The 14,564-nt window shown below is 32.1% G+C and overlaps 2 protein-coding genes across 4 annotated transcripts; one reads left to right on the top strand and one right to left on the bottom strand.

The window, feature by feature from the left end:
* The first annotated feature begins 2,974 nt into the window (after window positions 1-2,974).
* On the top strand, window positions 2,975-8,155 carry LOC114387641 (putative nuclease HARBI1). 3 transcript variants are annotated; one of them, XR_003661363.1, is made up of 4 exons: window positions 2,975-3,261; window positions 5,829-6,187; window positions 6,282-7,374; window positions 7,894-8,155. XR_003661363.1 is itself a non-coding variant. In XM_028347848.1 (4 exons), exons 2-4 carry the CDS (start codon window positions 5,837-5,839, stop codon window positions 7,968-7,970), a joined length of 1,122 nt encoding a protein of 373 aa, XP_028203649.1. In that variant the 5' UTR covers window positions 2,975-3,261; window positions 5,829-5,836; the 3' UTR covers window positions 7,971-8,149. The 3 variants fall into 3 exon arrangements, 2 of the variants coding, with proteins under 2 accessions (XP_028203649.1, XP_028203650.1); XM_028347848.1 differs by having other exon boundaries at window positions 6,282-6,975; window positions 7,894-8,149; XM_028347849.1 differs by lacking the exons at window positions 5,829-6,187; window positions 6,282-7,374; window positions 7,894-8,155 and adding exons at window positions 4,289-4,682; window positions 4,780-5,005; window positions 5,104-5,775.
* A 1,290-nt stretch (window positions 8,156-9,445) lies between these two features.
* Window positions 9,446-13,116, bottom strand: LOC114388570. Its single transcript, XM_028349118.1, has 3 exons — window positions 12,658-13,116; window positions 11,325-11,563; window positions 9,446-10,330 (listed from the first exon to the last, which is right to left on the bottom strand). Exons 2-3 carry the CDS (start codon window positions 11,559-11,561, stop codon window positions 9,665-9,667), a joined length of 903 nt encoding a protein of 300 aa, XP_028204919.1. The 5' UTR covers window positions 11,562-11,563; window positions 12,658-13,116; the 3' UTR covers window positions 9,446-9,664.
* Between the last annotated feature and the right edge of the window lie 1,448 nt (window positions 13,117-14,564).

Here is a 14,564-nt window from a genome sequence, read left to right as displayed (position 1 = left end):
TAAATGTCTTATAACAATTAATTTTAATGTACCCATAAACCAACAATCATATAATTTAGCATCCATTATTTTATGAGTAATTGAAATAATCATTAATTTAAAATTAAATAACCTTATAAATTTAGCCACTTTGGTGACTAACAAATTCATCATACACTTAATTCCAATCAAATATATGGCTTGCACATACTTATTCTTATTAACAATTCATAATCATTTTATTAATTTCATTCCAGGCCAAATAATTAAATATCATACATTCACATTATAACCAATAAAATAATAAAAATTCAATCACATTCAAGCAAATATATAACATATACATATTTATTACTATCAATAATTTTAAAGCATTCATGTTAATTTAATTGCATATTATAAATTTTCAATCCTTTAATCACGTTTAATAATAATTCCAAAGATTTCTTTCACTTTAAAAGGGAAAAAGAAACGTTGGTAAAGGATTTTGGCTTTTCATTCCCTTCATTCCGAGTAAAAAAAAACATACATGGCAGGGACTTTCCCTACCCACTTTCTCCATAATTAAAAGAAAGAAAACACTTCCAAGTTAGCACACACATAAAGAGAAGATTTGTGATTTCTTTCTTTGTCCATACGTTGTAAAATGTTTTGGAAAAACAATTTCAAACAATCAAAATTTCATACTTTCCAACGAAAAAATAAAATAAAATAAAATTTCTAAGTTTCATAATTAGAGTTTATGTATAATTGAGAGAAAATAAATTATTTTTGAAAAATCATAAATTTCATAACTTACACTCTCTTATACCACATGTTTAAGGGTTCCCTAGATTAACAATTATAAAAAATCAATAAGATGTTAAAATATATAATTCTCACAAATAATAGATAAAAAATGCATATCTTTCTCCATAGTAATATTTATTTTTGATTTTTGGTGTACTTTGCTTCTTTGGAAGAGGAGACAAAATAAGATTTTGCTTCCTTTGATTATTCTTTCTTTCGGGCTAGAGAGAACATTTTTTTTGTTAAGAATAGAGACCTTATTTCAGGTTAGTGAGTATTAACCTCTTTTATAATCACTATTCCCATTAACAATCAATTTTTTTATTCAACCCAATTATAATTTAATCTTTAATTATTATTTATTTATTTATTAATCCCTAAATAAGTCAGGTGTCTTATATGAGACATTAATTTTAAGACAACTTGCATTAAAATGACCTCTACTACAGTTTCAACAGTAACACGGACATGTGTTAATTAAATCGTTGATTTTCTTTTTCTTTTCTTCGGTTTGATTTTCCTTTCATCAGTTATTATCAAGAAATTGAAATGTCCATGTTAGAAAATAGAAATACATAAATTGTTAAATGGAAATAAATTAAAGCGTAACTTATTTATTTGTTCCATTGCTATGTTTTCCTTCCTCCAAGATAAGGACTTCTCAGTCATAAACTAAGTTTTATTTGGCTCCTCTATTATATATATTTTGTTTGTGTTTGTTGAAATGAAAGCGTGCCTCAGAGAGTGATATCATATTATATGCACCTTATAATTTGGCTGTATTGCTCGGTTTTCATCTTAAGCACAGGCTTCATATACAGTAACTTTATGTGGCTCCTCAGGGTAATTAAGAAAATCAGAAAAACAAGATGTTTATGTGGGACCATTCTACTATTCTTGACAATAGCTTACATTTTAAACGTAATTATTGTTAGATATATCCACAAACAATATGTGGGCTAGTACACTCAGAATGAACTATCATTTAGTTGGAACATATAAAAAATTATGACTTGCGAATTTACTGACGACTTTTGGCTTATGACGGCATTATGGTATTGTTGGAGTTTACTATTTCCTAAATGACATGTGAAATTTGAGTATTAGTTAACAAATGTTTTGGTGTTTTGGTACTGAATAATTTATTTTTAAGTTTTTCATTGATTTTGTTCATGAATCGTACGATATAATCGATTCACAAATTTGACAATTATGCTCTGGAGAAATTTTGCAGATTCATTTCTTGCACAAAAATAAAAGAATTTAATGAAAATACACTAATAAAACAAATGATCTTTTATACTATATATATATATATATACTTAATTATTATTTGTAATAATTATTTTAAAAGTTGTATTCAAAAAGAATTCTAACGGATTGATTGTATAAATATTTTTTTTATTAACAATATATAACATCACCTGAGAATTCAAGATGAAAAAAATCGAGGCTTCTTTCTTTTACATACAAAATATATAGCAGTATTGAGATTAAAATTTAGAACTCAATAACTGATGCAAATTATTCAAATTCCCAGTCACTGAGTCAATCTTAGTGGATAACTGCATGAGACTCATTTGAAACAAGCAAGTAAAAGTAAGGATACATTTATCATTGATTACATTCATTGCCATTTTCATGTATAGAAATTTAAAGGTATACATCCGTACAGATTCACTTTAAAATAAAACCACTTTTGAAGAATTTTTTCGATGCCAAAAAACTGACCAAAATTCTATAAAGTAGATAGCATAATAAAATGTTGGAAACACATGAGTATTTTCGGGTTGTCGTGTAATTAGCCCTTATGAAGGAAAGAAACGAGGCCAAAGTCTAGCAGACAAGAAATTGCCTAACATTATCTTGTGTCATGAGGTCCCATCAATTAGCAAGTGTTCAAAATCTTTTGCTCAGAAAGGACTAAGGAGTTTAATATTTCATTTCAAACAACTTGCATTGAGAGTGTACAAATGAATCAGTAACAACCCCATTACCACATAAAAGATACAACTTCTGGGCACACAATAGTGCATTTTGTCACAATTTATTTTGCAACAAGGGACACAATCTGGGAGCAAATTTTCAGTACTGCTGTACTATTTACACCTCTGCCGGATATCACTCTTAGCCTATGTTTGGTTTAAAGGAAAGGGGAAGGAAAGAAAGTCAGAGGAAGGAAAGATGGTGAAAAGTGAATCTTTCCACTGTTTGGAACAACCTTAAAAAGTGAAGGAAAGAAAATTTTATGTGGACCCCACCCAAAAATCCTTTCCGCGCTACTTTGGACGGAAAGCGGGAAGAGCGACCAAAATTTTGGGCAAAAGGACAATAATGCCCTTCTCTTTCATCAAATTCTATTTGTCTTTTTGAATACCCTTCAAATCAAAATCCTTCAAAAAAATTGCTTGCTCTGGTTCTTGTTTACCTTCCAAAATCAAACTGGTCCATTTCATTTGTTCTACTTCCACAACCTTTCAGTTGCTTTGTAAGGTACCATCCCTATTCTTCCTTCTCATATGGGTTTCTTTGATGTCATTGAATAAAAATGTGTTGTTGTTGATCTTGTGCTTTGTACGTGTTCTTTGTCTACTTGGCACACATTATGTTGCTTTTGCTTCCTTGTAAATCATTTGAAAAGCTTTCTATTTTATTTTATTTTTTGAAAAATTTATGAAATCTAATGAAGTTTGTGTTGTTTGTGGGTTGTTGCTACTGATTTTTAACTTTGTTGTGATAAAGGATGATTGAATATTTTACACTTATTCTCTATCAAAATTGGTTCAACTGTCTGGAGATTTATCTTTGAAGACTGGTTGTGTTAAGGGTAGTACTAGTAGGAGCTAACTTTTCTACATCTATGCTACTGTGTTAAGTGATGCCATTGAGGGGAATGTTTTAATAGGTTTGCTTTGTTTGCTACGGATCTTAAATTGGTGTTTATGCTGGGTGATTACTTGCTGTCTTGGCTTGGGTAGTTTTCTAGCAGGGTATGGTATAGGAGTAGTCTTGTTTCATTTGGAGAAGAAAAGCCTTGTGAGTGGGATGGCACTAGACAAGTGGTGTACTGTGTATTTGTTTCAAGCATGCCTTATGCCCTCTTTAATATACTTTTCTTGGCCTTTTCCAAAAAAAAAAAAAATTGGTCCAATTGATAGTTAGTCTTAAAATGGTCATTTTTTTATTTTGATTCTTCTATTATATATACTTTATTTATTTGAATGTGTATTGAAAAATATATCAAAACTCATTGATTTATTAAATGTATATTCATTGAAGGTTAACATTTATACTCTGATATGGAGTTTTTAATTAATAATGAAGACAAGTTTGGTGATGCATTGGATGGTATAAAGGAAGAGCAGTCCAAAATAAAACATTTAACTAATCTTGGCATGCAAAATTTAAGTCATTTTCGTCGAGGATTCGACAAACAACAGCGTCTTTGTTCTGTAGTCTTATTGTGCTATATTGTTCATGCGTTACATATGCTTCAAACAATGTCACATTTCATTCGTAGTCCAATTAGTCATGGAAGTCATGAAAGGGAGCGTAAACGTCTCGATTTAATGAGACAATTAGTACATACTGAAAAATGCCGAGACATAATACGAATGGGACCTGAGGCATTTATGTTATTGTGTCATAAATTGAGGGGAACTGGTTATGTGAAGGATACTATACGATCCACAGTTGAAGAACAAGTTGCTAAGTTCCTACACATCATTGGTCATAATGTGAAAAATCGCACCGTGTCATTCTTCTTCCGCCGTTCTGGTGAGACTGTTAGCCGTCACTTTCACAATGTTTTACGTGCCATCATTTCATTAGAAGATGAGTTCCTAGTCCAACCTTCTGGTAGGGATGTACCTCCACAAATATTAAACAATAGCAGATTCTATCCTTTTTTTAAGGTACTTATGCCTTAAATTCACTTTAATATGTTTAGCCTCACAAATTCATCCTACAATTTCATCACTAATCAAATTGCGTATTTAATTTAATAAAAAGGATTGCATTGGAGCTATAGATGGAACACATATTCGGGTAAAGGTCCCAAGAGCGGAAGCCGCACGATTTCGTGGAAGAAAAGACTACCCTACACAAAATGTTTTGGCTGCGTGTAACTTTGATATGAAATTCACTTATGTTTTACCGGGGTGGGAAGGCACAGCATCTGACTCTAGGATTTTGAAAGATGCTTTAAGTAGGGAAGACTCTCTAAAAATTCCTGAAGGTTAGTAGTCTATTAATTTGATTTGACTATTAAGTATCACAATTTAGAATTATAATAGTTAACACGTCAAATAATAAATTATATCACAACTTTTGTAGGAAAATATTATCTTGGGGATGCCGGTTTTATGCTAAAACGTGGGGTGCTTACACCTTATAGAGGTGTTCGTTATCACTTGAAGGAATATTCTACTCGCAGCCCGCAAAATTCTAAGGAGTTGTTCAATCATCGCCATGCTTCACTTCGAAATGTTATTGAGAGATGTTTTGGAGTACTAAAGAAAAGATTTCCAATTTTATCTACTGGCACCGAACCCTTTTACTCATTTGAAGTCATGACAGACATTGTACTTGCTTGTTGTATATTGCATAACTTCTTAATGGGTGTTGATGTTGATGAGACCTTAATTGCTGAAGTAGATCGTGAGTTACTTCAACAAGAGATTGATAGATCCCAACCACAACAACAACGTGATGATGACTATAGATTGGGAACAATTTTAAGGGACGATGTTGCTATCAGAATGTGGAATGTTTATCCAATATGATAACACTATATAAGTAATATGTATTTCTAATGTGTTGTTTTTTTTTTGTGTAATGTGACTACATGTGTAGAATGTAGTACAAAACTTGTGTTCTATTTGTGTATGGTTTTGGGAAATTACATGAACATGATTATGTTGTAGTAGAATTATCCAGTGGTATGCATTACTAATATTTCTTAGTTTACTCATGTTATTTTTGTGGATGAATTTCTCATAAGCTAATATTCATATGAAAATGGATACATCAACTTGTGTCCTTTTGAAATTTATATGCAGCTACTACAATGCCAAAGGGAAAAACCACTCCATCAGATTCTAATCACCCTGGTAGAGATAGCCTACAATGGAATGATGAAATGGATCAAATGTTGTTGAATGCTTTGGGTGAAGAGGCAAATAAGGGAAATAGGCACGATGGTGCTTGGACAACACAAGCATACAACAACATGGTCGAAGCCTTAAGATCTACAATTGGACCAAATATCACAAAGAATCATATAAAGAATAGAATGAAGACACTAAAAAATCATTTTGCTGAAGCTTACGACTTGTTCCATAGCTTAAGTGGATTCTCTTGGAATTCAATAACTCGAAAATTTGATGCTGAGGACGACGTCTGGGAAGAGCTGATTAAAGTAATTAGCATTCTTATCCTTTATTTGATCACTTGACTTTTATGTTAATTATAAGTACCAAATTGATCACTTGTCATTTTTACCTTTTATGTAGGGAAAGCCACATGCTGCAAGATGGAGAAAAATGCAAATTAAGCATTATGACATCTTGACTGAGTTATTTGCAACTGATAGGGCAAAAGGAAATGTTGCGAAAACAGCTAAGGAAAGGAGGAAACAATGGGAGAAGGAGAATATTGACTTGAATAACTATTTTGAAGATACAGAAATGTATGTGCCAAATGTTGGTATGTTTGATGAAAACCAATTTTCACCCCCCAACTTTGAGGATGCTAGTCCACAAAATGGTCAAACAAATCCTAGTGGCTTAAATACTTCAAGGGGTACAAAACGGAAGAGAAATGTGGTTGAGTTAGTTGAAGATCAATATGAGCGAATGAATGAAAGTATCATGACAATTGCTGAAGCTTTGAAAGAGGGAAATTCTGTTTCTAAGGAGCTGCACCAAGTTGCAGAGCGTCAAGTTGAAGTTGCTGAAAGACAAGTTGCAGTCATTGAAAAACAAGTTGAAATTGCTGAAAAACAAGTTACTGTGATACAACAAACTCATCCTCGTCATTATTCAGAATCTGATGTATGGGATCTTTTAGAGGAATTAAGAGTCACAGATCCATTTCGCATGAAGGTTTATAACCATTTATGTGATAATGAGCACAAAAAACGTAAGCTTTTTGGCGTACCACCTCATATGAGAGGAGAAGCTCTCATTCAAATGATGACTGATGCAGGTATATTTTGTTAAGAGCATTGGTAGTGCTCCTTTTTTGGTCCTATATATTTAGGACATCATGTGATGCCTTTACTAATGACAGCCTATAACGGATTGCTTTTTTGGAGTGGTTGTGGATATGCTCTTTTGTTGGGATTGTATATATTTAAGGCATCATATGAGACCTTATTAATTTATGACTTAGTCTATATTAATTATCATTTTGGGATATATATGACTTAAGATGGAAATTATTAGTTTTTATGACTGGAGATGCATGGTAACCTGTGACTTTTGTTGTTATGCTACTTTTGAATATGCTTTGGAGTCTGCTATCCCTTTTGGTACTATATTGATGATTTTGATGATGGAGCCTTATACCATCCTTCAGAGGTGTGCATTCAATAGAAACTGAAAGGTTTGAGTCATCTCCCTTTGTTTACAAGTTTTTGTATTATACTATATTTACATACACAATGTTATATTTTATTATTACACTAAATAAATTTATAGATTTTTTCACACTTTGACACAATATGTTCTGCAGTCACAGTTTTTATATATGCATTTTGCAAAGGATAATAACAATGAGCTAGTGGTACAGGCCTTGAATATATTTTAGAGTTCATTAATAATCTATACCTCATATTTATGTCTTATAGTAATTTCATATTAGACTTTTTATGCCTTGAAGCTACTGTGGAGATTTTATATTGGCAAGGGGTCTAAGTGAAAGTGGCGTAGTCTTTTTTTACTGCATAATTTTCTGCATAAACTCAATTTGATGCAGTTAGATATTTGAAAGAAATTTGGTTGAGGCTTTGAAAGAATAAATTGAGAGTCTTGTTGATTTAAAAACACTGAACTTTTATGCTCATGATGTTTAATCATCTCAATGTGTTATAATAGTAGTAACTAATATATGGTTTGAATGTAGGTGCTTTCACCTCTAGTGCAATACAAGTAGAAGTGCAGCAAGCAACTGGAGCTATAGTGCAAAGATGTGTATACTAATATTGTGTAACTAGACTGTCATTTATGTTTAATTTGCACTATAACATGTAGTGTAATTGGCCAATATATGCATCATAATACTCAAACTCAATATTTATATATAAATAGAATGATGTTGCTTTAGCACTAACTCATCCAAGATTTCAATTTTATCTATGAGGAATTGAACAACTGGTTCAATTGAGGGGTACATTGCTTGAGCATTATCTTTTTTTTTGAGAAGGCAAAAGAAATAATGTATTAAAATTATGGTACCAGAGAGGTACCAACAATTGAGTTACAAGAGACATTACAACATGGTTTATCCCACCCAACTACTAGCACCACCTTGATACAAATACAAGGAAGCCAAGTACAAATTTATTAAAGAATGAAATGAGACACCTTTCCTAAAAAAACCAGAGCTGACAGGAATGAAAGAAAATTGAAAACACAGCTTGAACCACACCTTATCAGAGCTAAAAAAAATAAGAGAGCATCTTTGAATGTTATTCTCAAACAAAATAATTCTTATTATTCACACTCTAGTGCACACCTGCTATAAGAAATTTGCAAATTGCAGCATATCTATGTTGATATCTAGCTGAACAAATGAAATTTTTGAGCATTATTAATTTAACTTAATAAAAATTAATGCTATAAAAACTGCTAATTTTATTTTATTGAAGATAAGTTGACATATTTTATCTTAAAGGAATAAAAAAAATATAATTTCAATATTAAGCTTGTGTCTGACTTTTATTTTTTTTCTTTATTATTTAAAATATATTTTATTCTCTTCACCCTCTTTAATATTTATATAAGGTTAGTTTTGTCATTTCACAAATGTACCTCTTCCTTTCCTTATCACTTTCCATCCAAACAAACAGGAGAAAAGAAAGTTTTAACTTTCTTTCCTTCCACTTTCCCTTGTACCAAACAACTAAGACAATCCTTCCACTTTCTACTATCTTTCTTTCCTTTAACTTTCTTTCCTTCCACTTTCTTTCCTACCACTTTCTTTTCCAAACCAAACATAGTGTTAATTTGACAATTTTTTTTCTTATTTTTATCATTTTTTTAAAATAGCAAAAAATAACTATTCATATAAAGTGTCATGAATTTGTGATTTTAATAGGAGTACTGAGTACATACTATATACTACATTCTTCTGGAAGACTGATTTTTTTTCCACAACGTGTAAAGGAATGATGTTGATATCCATTTTTGAGAAGTTGCCACTTGCCATTTGATTCTCTTATCCTACTTGGTGGTGGTGCATTTATTTTTATTTCCAAAATAAGGTTCAGAATAACATCATTTTCAAAGCAAGAATTTGGGCCAAAAGGGAACCTTAACCATTTTGATTTGATATAGTCTTATGACAAAGGCCACTCCTTGTATACTTAAATTCACATGTAGTGCCAAGTAGTACTAGGTTCTGCTTTTACAATAAATAGCATTTAGGTTTGAAAATAATATGTAGGACAAGAAAGTAACTTAAGAACTAAGAAGCACATCAAACTTTCTCTACCTATTTACAGAAAGGGACACTCAGAAATGGGAGTATAAGTTATCCATTTATTGGAATAAAGTAAAAAAGAAAATCTAGTCTAGGAATCTGAACACATGAACCATAAAAATTCCGTGGTCCATGTAGAGTTGAGAGAGGAGGAAGGATACATCATAATACAATCAAACAAGTTAAAACTCTCCTATTTAAGCTTTAAACCTTGAGAAAGCCAATGTGGCCCCTTTCTCTCTTGATCAAATGTCACACTTGAGCTGCTCATAGGGGTGGTGGGGTCACTGAAATCTCCCACCCTATCTGATTGGAAAGAGACAGAAGAATTTAGCTCCCTAGTTTTCCCATTGGGTGAGTCTGAGCACCCTAATGGAAGCAGATAAGGTTTCTTACTACTACTATTCTTCTTATTATTAACTTGGCTTCCTCCTCCTATGCTTAGAGTCAAATCCACTTCCATGTCTTCATCATAACCATCATCATTGTTGCTGCTTATTTTGCATCTCTCTAGTGCAGTGTAGGAGCTAAGTCCTGCCTCATGTTCATCACAGCCGCCACCAAAAATGTCTCTCTCAGCAGGCCTTTCTAGGTCAAAACCCCTTTGCCTTTTTATGGTCTCTCCAGAACAGCTTCCACTCCTTTCCTTTGAGCATAAGTCCTCTCTCAAACTTTGGACATGGAAATCAGGCCCATATGAAATTAGTGTAGTAGTAGTTTGTTGTTGTTGTTGAAGGAAATGAGAATGGCTTATGTCTATGCCATTCATAGGGGTCCAAAATTTCTTTTGTTTTGTTTCCTTTCTTAGGTCATCCATAAGGATCTTTTGAACACTGTATACTCTATGTAGTTCCCTCACCTACAAATTCCAAACACTCATAATTAATTGCCAACTAGTAATAGCTTGAAATTTCAGCATGCCATATTGTTCTTTCTCACACAATAAAAACATCATTGGGATGTGAAAAGAGATCTCTACAAAATTGACAAAATAATGTTACATGTGGTGTTTATTAGGAATTGTGAACAAATAATTAGTATGGCTTATTGAATTATTGAAATTTGGCCATGGATACAGACAGTACAGGTGTCACAGAATATAGGACATCTTATTACATTGATTTTGGCATCAGCATGGTCACAGTCAAAAGAATAATGATTGTACATTACTAGCAATTTATGTACAGTGCCCTCCAAAGATTAATAAAAAGGTGAAAAGTCTCTCATTCTGTTGGATTGAAATCACACGTCCCTCTTCTTTCTCATTCCCTATCCCCCATTCCCCAATCAAAAGCTAGTAACACACGGTTAAAAAGTAACACACTTGTCAGTTTTTTTTTTCCCTTTACATGACCCTTTTTAATTGGTGTAATAGGCAAGAGGGATAAGTACTTTGCTTCCAATTCTGTTGGGTTTTTGGAGTGTAGGTAGTATTTGGTTCGAGAAATTTTTTATTTCTTTTCTTTATTAAAATGTCACTTTTTTATTTAAAAAAAAAGTTGATACATGATATAGTGAAAACAATAAAAAGTAAAATTGTTTTTACTGTTTCATTTATAATTTTTTAGAAAAAAAAAATAGGTAACAGTTTTATATTTTTTAAAGTATTTTCTCACACCAAACAACACTTAACTTTCTAGGATTGTAACCAATTGACCCAAATTCATTAATTCAAACAATGTGGGACACTAATGTGTTATTCCCACACATTCAATCATGACACAACATGAATTTAGAACCAAAGCAAGCCTTCTGATCCACCCGATGTCAACATTTCTGGTACAAATTGAATGGCAACCTGAATTTTGTATTGTTAAGATGAGAAGATAAATCTTACATCATGGATGTGATACCTGGTATTTGAAGATTTCCTCATGCATCTGCATTGTCTTTTTGATGGACTCTATGTTGTTTCTGTCAAGCATCCTATCCATTGGATCTTGCAATTTATTCACTCCAATACTACAATGTTTGTTAGTCTCTCCTTTGTTCTGATAATGCTCCCAGACATCCACACCACCCACAATGAAGTTGTTGCTGTCTACTGAGGATGCTAGAAGATTTATGGAATATTCAATTTTAGTTCCCATGCCTGTAAAGGAAAAATAATACTTTTTTAAGTTCTGTGCGTAGTGAGTGTTGAGTAATGCATCAGCAATTGGAAAAATGACTTTTATTATATGCTTATGCTCAACAGAAATAATGAATGAAACATCATTTCTTTATCTGTTTCTAATGTTAATTAATAATGTCCGGAAACATCAAATACTAACAGAAACAATGTTTAACAGGTAATTATACCATAATTAATTCATTTGAAAGTGAAGAAACTAAAGAACTCACATGGAATATCGAAATCCCAAAAAACTAGTCATAACATAAGCTTCATATCATGTGCAAACATTAAATGCAAGATTCTGTTGCTTCCTTTTTAGGTGCATAGATATAGAGCCATATATTGCAAAGGTACTAGTTTGATGTTTGAATAAATTTGTCAAAACAGGGGCAACTTTACTAACCAAAAGTACAGAGGGGACAGAGAATTTTGCTTAGAAAGGTTCAAAAGTGTAAACAATCATTTCCATTATGCTGAAGAAGAATGAAATAATGAACATTAGGTGTAGGTATTTATGTGGGTCTGTGTGTGGGATGAAAGCATCACTAGCAATAAGGCAAGGCCCATATCATTGAACTTGATTTACTATTCTTAGAAATTAGGCACAGAAAAGTGTTCATTTTGCAAATTGTTCCTTATAAAGCTAGGCTCCATGAAAAGAAAAGGAAACTAAAGGTAAGACAAAAACCGAACTTTGTTTTTATCTGATGAAGCTCAAACAGAGACTCAGAAAAGAATTCAAGAAAATTAAAAGATTACACCATTCACAAAAACACAAGGAGTTTAAATGTCAAGAACATGAACAAACAAGTCAACATAAAATTTTCTTTTTATGTTATTCTTGAAACTTTTTTATGCATCACCATGGATGGACATGAATACCACTTCCAGAGCAATCAGAAATGGCCATCAATTTTCTCAGTTGATGATAAACATAAGAAGCATTAAATCTGAGAATTGCATCACCTTCTCACCATATTTGTTTGGAAACTCCACACCAAAGAAAAAAAAAGAGAATAAAAATACTTTTATCATGAAAACTTGATATGCCTGTTGATGTAAAAGATCACCTGTTGTAAGAAGTACCAAAATTGCAGCTTTCTGTGATGAAGTTCATTGAGCATCTTCCTCCCTCATGCCAGCATTTTTTCCCATAGGTTAGTCTCGCTAATAAAACCAATTGTAACAAAACAAGTGGCCAATTCTCTATGGCTCTCCTTGAGTCATGTTTGGAAAAGGAAAGTTAAAGGAAGGATCAATCCAAGTTAGTGTGCGCTTCAAGGGGAATTTGGAGAAAGCTCATAGAAACAACATGAAAAACTCTTTGTTGTTCTTGTTCAACCCTTTAGTTAGACACAAACAACAAAGCAACCAGTTCAAATTTTAAAACAAGAATCAAGGGGTTAATAATTAGGCATGACAGGCTGTGTGAGAGAGGGAAGCAAGGGAAAAGCTGGAGCTGCAATGTGTCTGTATATGTGTGTGAGTGCCTGAATGATTTTGAGAGAGAGAGAGAGAGGGGTGGGGGGATGTTATAATATGATTATATGAATATTTTTGTATTTGTATAAACATATACTTTAATTTAATATATTTTTGTATACTTGTAAGTTCACTGTAATGTGGGAAAGGATAGGGGAGTGGGGACCACAAAGTTGCATATAATAAAAACAAATGACACTCCTAAACATGAGCCAATGTAGGCCAGTGAACAAGATATTCCAGACAAAGTCTTGCAGGACTTAATCAAGATATGCATGAACAATGAAAGTTAGTGCTTCTTTCCTATAGGACCTACCACCACCTCTTTCTTTCTTTCTCCCTTTAAAATTTTTGCTTGTTTTTGGATATTCAACGATTGAGATTTGATTATTCCTTTCCGTACATGCAGAACAATATCTAGAGATCTGTTGTGTTTGAGATTTCACCAGAGTGTGTACCAATTTTTTTTCAGTTCAGGTGGTCATTGGGATTCCATAGTAGTGAATTTCTCTTTGCTGCAGTAAATAAATTCCATTGGCTTGGGATTTGAAATTGATAACGACTGCTTCCATGGAGAGGGGGGGCCATACACATGCTCAATTGTTCTCTTGTGAGGGTCATGGATGTTGCATATGCCTCTCCTCAAACTGTGAAAAAAATAAAATTGACTAGATTTTTCAACAATAAAAAAGTTTCCTTTACTTCAGATGAAAGATCCCTCTTATCAATAAAAAGGGATAAAATATATTTACCCCTTAAAATATCTTGAAATTCGATTTTAGTTTTTATATGAAAAAATTAATATACTTTTAAAAAAACAATATGATTTTAGTTTGTCAATATTTTTTTTATTCATAAAAATAAAAAATAGGTATAAAAAATTTATAACAACTGGTTTACTGGACTAGAGTTGGATCTCTTTGATAGTCTCATCAATAATTAAAAAATGTGTTTCTTTTTAAAATATAAGGACCAAAAAATATTAAAGTTTTAGAGGGTCTAAAAGTCAAATTTAGAGATATTTTAAGAAAGTAAAAATATATTTTACTCTTAAAAAGGAAAGAAAAATATACCTTGCTTTTCACCCTGATATATATATATATATATATATATATATATATATATATATATATATATATATATATATATATTACATAGGTTTCATTTTTTGGTTGATATGAAGTGCATGGCAATTCAAATTGATTCTCTTGGATAGCAGTTTTGTTTTTCAGGATCAACCTTAAAAAAAGTTATGGATTTCAATTATTCTATTGAATTTCCTCCCAGTGAAATAAGAGGAAAATAAGTAATTTGTTTGAAAATGGAAAAGGCTTTGATGACTTTTATGTGTTTGTTCAAGGAAAGAATTTTTATGTATGAACTAGAAAAAGAAAGCATGATCTGTGGTGCATCCAATGGATGTTCCCACGTCAGTTGTGTCCCATCTTCACTCTTTTTGGTGCTTCCCTCCTGCCCTTTGCCTTACACATACATA

The sequence above is a fragment of the Glycine soja genome, chromosome 15 (assembly GCF_004193775.1).
Source record: "Glycine soja cultivar W05 chromosome 15, ASM419377v2, whole genome shotgun sequence".
In the NCBI taxonomy this organism is placed as follows: Eukaryota; Viridiplantae; Streptophyta; class Magnoliopsida; order Fabales; family Fabaceae; genus Glycine; species Glycine soja.
The sequence above is the reverse complement of the archived record's forward strand: the minus strand, read 5'-3'. Positions and strand labels throughout refer to the sequence as shown.